This window comes from Misgurnus anguillicaudatus, chromosome 24 (genome assembly GCF_027580225.2).
Source record: "Misgurnus anguillicaudatus chromosome 24, ASM2758022v2, whole genome shotgun sequence".
In the NCBI taxonomy this organism is placed as follows: domain Eukaryota; kingdom Metazoa; phylum Chordata; class Actinopteri; order Cypriniformes; family Cobitidae; genus Misgurnus; species Misgurnus anguillicaudatus.
Window position 1 is genome coordinate 41,122,078 of NC_073360.2, and position 4,649 is coordinate 41,126,726.

General features: G+C 36.5%; 1 protein-coding gene across 1 annotated transcript; it reads left to right on the forward strand.

Moving 5' to 3' along the window:
* Positions 1-4,649, forward strand: LOC141361390 (uncharacterized). The gene is made up of 3 exons (XM_073862514.1): positions 1-271; positions 358-868; positions 2,878-4,649. The coding sequence occupies exons 1-3, from the start codon at positions 260-262 to the stop codon at positions 3,954-3,956; spliced, it is 1,602 nt and encodes a 533-aa protein (XP_073718615.1). The 5' UTR covers positions 1-259; the 3' UTR covers positions 3,957-4,649.

Below are 4,649 nucleotides of genomic sequence, written 5' to 3' on the forward strand. Positions count from 1 at the left end.
CTTTTTAGTCCGCCGATAAACTCACTAAAGAAAGAAAGAAAGAGCGCGCGTGTGATGTGTTTGTGTATCCTCAGTGTTTTTCTCTCTTGTGTGTTTCATTGACTGTAAACAGAGTCTTGTCTCTGTGTATTTTAATGTTGAGACGTTGATGGTGAGATGTGTTGTGCTGTAAATGAGTATGAACTGATCTGTTCATGCTGGATATATTGATGATTTCATCACTGCAATCTCTCAGCTGAGGTCAAGAGGAGCTTTAGCAATGAATCGAGAGGTTTGTATAGCTTAGACATCATTTACCTGAATCAGACAACATCAAATCATTTCTAATCTTACTGTCTGTGTGTGTTGTGTTGTCAGGATGTGGATTGTTGTGAATCTTCAGTGTATGTGACTGATGATGGGAGTCTGGATTCAGTGTGGATGAGCAGAGATCAGAGCCGCACACCACAGACACTGCTGGACTCTAAACTCTCTGAAGAGAAATCCAGACACACACAGGACTCCGATCTCAGTCTGACTTTACTCTGTTATACTGAGTCAAAGCCCACAGACACTCAGGACACTACAGTGTGTGACAGTAAACAGAGCTTACAGGAGGATCAAACCTCCACAGAGTCTCTGGATTCTGTCTGTAATGCTGGAGAACATCAACAGATCCTGCAGACCAAACTGAAGATGTGTTCAGTTAAATTCATCAACTGCACGAACCTCATGATGAAGATTAAAACTGAACCCACAGAAATGAAAACTGAACCTACAGAAATCAAAACTGAACCCACAGAAATCAAAACTGAACCCACAGAAATCAAAACTGAACCCACAGAAGAGGAAGATCGCACTGATGAAGATGACGATTTTATTCCATTAGGTATGTTTTCTTAATTATAGTTGGGTTTTTAACATTTTTTACTGTCATGTGAGCAACTGTTTTGGGCTTTCAGTCATGAACTCACTAATCAAAAGACCAAAAAATATAAGTACTAAAATTTTAAAGGAGTTTAGGACATCTTTAATACTTATTGAGCAACAGGCAAAAACTTGTCTACAAGTGAATGCAAACAGTTCAGAAAGAAATCAGATTCAGCTTTAAAGTTGCAGTACCCTCAAGAAATCGGTTTATGTTTGTGTCATGGAGTGCGTTTACATCCACAGTCTTACGCCGATTATGCTTAATAAACTGATGATATGTGGGGTCATGTAAACGCGTAAAACGGTTTTCATTAATCGGGGAAAACGGCGTAAGCAAAAACCGATCAGCACAGGTAGTTTTTTGGTCATTATGCCGATTTCGCGTGGTATGTGAACATCTTAACCGGTTTTCTCACGGTTTTGTCCATGTGCGCATGTCTCCGCGTATGAAAGATAAACGTTACACGCGGAAGTATGCACAAAGTAACGCATAAAAGTCTACGCTCGACTAAAGCAGTTGGCAGAGAAACTGTGAAAATAGAAGGTCATGTTACATTTACATGTTCTGCAGACCCGAGAAGAGACGCAACTGTACAGCTTAAGACAGATATGGTGTGGCTTTTTGAACGACTATTATGTACTATAGGTGGTGACTGTCACTGCCTGCGAGAAAACTGATAATTCTCCAAGTCCCATGTAAATGCAGTTGTCTGCACAGCCGGTTTATTGATTTGCATGTGAACACATGAAGAGTTTTCTATAAGCAGATTTTTGATAGTTATCAGCTTATTCTGTGCATGTAAACATACTCATGTTATCAAACAACAGAAGACAAAAGGAAAATCACTTTTGTAGCTTTAAAAAGATTAATTATTTAATTCTGTTGCTAAATACTTAAAATATTTAAAGTTATTTTCCTTATTTCCATTTTTTGTTGATCCGAATTGTTCGATCCTTTACTCAAAAAACTTAATATAATCCGTTGAACCACAATATTGTAAAATTATGTAATTTGAGAGTAGGCATTTAGATCCACCCTTTTTTATCAATGTCCATTCAGTTTAAAACTTCTGGCCTCGCCACTGATGTACACACATCATGTGGTTTTATAGATTCCTTATTTGAGAACGTCCTTCTTGTACACCCAAAGGAAATTATGCCATATGAAACGCCACGATGGACTATGATACTTACTAAGACAGCTATTTTAAAACATGTTTATTTATGTGTATTTGTCTGTTAACCAAAAAAGACTCGAACATGAACTCTTTCAGCTATGTGCACATGCACTATTGTTGGGTAGGAAGGGCTGTGCCGCAAACAATGCGTGTCGCGTTTTCAAGTTCTAGGCGGCAGTCCAGTCCAAGACAGTTAATCTCATTCTCATACAGTAAAAATATCACTTCAAGAATAAAAACATGGCATTGAGTTCTGCTGTTAAACAGTACAAAAAGAAAAAGAAAGCTCAATCTATAAGCATAGACTTAATTCAGTTCACAAAAAGACAAATACGCACCCTAATCCAGCCTACGATGAAATCGTAAAATTTGCAATATTTGTTTTTAAAAATGTGCTGTGTCAATTAATGGGAAATTTATTTTTGTAGAGAGTGAAAGTATAGCGCATTATATTTGGACGCCCTTTTAACTCCACCACCTTATTAGAGTTTTCCACTGTATTGCATAGATGGGCTGAACGCGCTGAAAGTCGGAGAGGGGAAAAAGTCAAAGTTTGCCCTGCTGAAAAAAACATTGCAAACATGTCTGAGGATAACACGTTATCTGCTTCACTGCAGTCACGTGACTTTAGTTTGTTTGATGTGCAATGACCCAGCTGTAATAACAGGACTGACACCTGTCTTCTGTCTATATTCTGTATCTAGAAGAAGATACAGAATCACAATTTTTTATCCTTCTTTGTGTAAATAAGAGTGAAAAGACAATTTAATTGTTTCATGTTTCTTTTCAGATGTGAAGAGTGATTCATGTTTGGATATAGAAATAACGTCCTCCACATCAAAAGAGCGACTGACAGCACAAACTCTTTCTTGCATCACCTGTAGAAAGACATTCAGCTCACAGAGACATTTAGAGAGACATGAGAGAAAACACACAGAACAGAAACTCTTCACCAGATCTGAGATCAGCTTTACTACATTACAAGACAAGAAACTTCATTCAGAAGACCACAGAGAGAAGAAGAAGAAGAAGCAGTTTCACTGTGAGCAGTGTGGGAAAAGTTTTGTCTCTTCCTCTGATCTTAATGTTCACATGAGAACACACAGCAGTGAAAAGCCTTTCAACTGCACTGAATGTGGAAATTACTTCAGAACCAAACAAAATCTTAAAGTTCATCAGAGACTTCATACAGGAGAAAAACCTTATGGGTGTCCTCACTGTGAGAAGAGATTTAGCTGTAAATATAGTCTAAAGAGACATGTGCTTTTACACACCAATGAGAGACCGTATCAGTGCAGTGAATGTGACAAAACCTTTAGGGATTCAAGTTTGTTAAAATCACATCAGAATATTCACATTAAAGAGAAACTCTATCAGTGTTCACACTGTGATAAATGTTTCGGTCATAAATATCAGCTGATAGTCCATGAGACAGATCACACAGGAGAGAAACCTTACGTCTGTGCTCATTGTGGAAAGAGCTTCTCTTATTCATCTCATTTAAGAAATCATCAAAGGGTTCACACTGGAGAGAAACCTTATCACTGTAGTATCTGTGGGAAGAGTTTTAGTCTAAAACATATCTTACTAAGGCACCAGAGAGTTCATACAGGTGAAAAACATTTCAAATGCTCTCAGTGTAACGAAATGTTTTCTCAGTCAAGTCACTTGAAATCCCATCAGAGGCTTCATACTGGAGAGGAACTTTACGTCTGTGCTCAGTGTGGAAAGAACTTTTCTAGTTCATCTCAATTAAAAGTTCATCAAATAGTTCACACTGGAGAAAAACCTCATCACTGTAATGTTTGTGGGAAGAGTTTTGGTCAACTGTGTAACTTACTAAGGCACCAAAGACTTCATACAAGGTGAAAAATGTTTGCTCAGTCAGGTTCCTTAAAATCCCATCAAAGAGTTCCAACTGGACAGAAATCTTAACAGTTTAATGTTTTTGGGAAGAGTTAATCAACAGTCAAACTTTGTAAAGCACCAGTGACCTTAATAAGGTTATGACACCAAAAACATTATAGTTTTAGATATTGTTAAAAAACTAGTTAATAGTAAAATAAGAACAACTAATAAAATGATGAGCAATATCGCAGATAAATAGAGCAGAACAAACATACAAATAAAAGTCAGTTTTTTTAGATTGATCTTACTTTCTAAAATCTAAGCTTTCTAGGATTTTATTTTAGGTTATGATGTCCTTAAAGGGATAGTTTACACAAAAATGAAAATTCTGTCATAATTCTCTTACTCTAATGTTGTTACAAACCTGTATAAATTTCTTTGTTCTGATATTTTGAGGAAAGTATGAAATCAAGACATTTGTGATCCCCATTCATTTCCATAGTATTATTTTTTTCCTACTATGCAAGTGTTTTTTACTGTTGTTTTATGAGTGAAACAAACAATGTCTGGTTTCCAACAGATATTTTATCAAAACATGTGGCTACCAAGACTTTAGAGGTCAAATTTAAATCTGACAGTCAAGCATTTATCCATAATCCCATTATTGTTTCTATCTACAATTCTCAATAAATTATTTACACTGCTGAAAAACAA

Coding starts and splice junctions, on each gene's coding strand:
- LOC141361390 (XM_073862514.1), top strand. Junction 869..2,877: donor TGACGATTTTATTCCATTAG/GTATGTTTTCTT, acceptor GTTTCTTTTCAG/ATGTGAAGAGTGATTCATGT.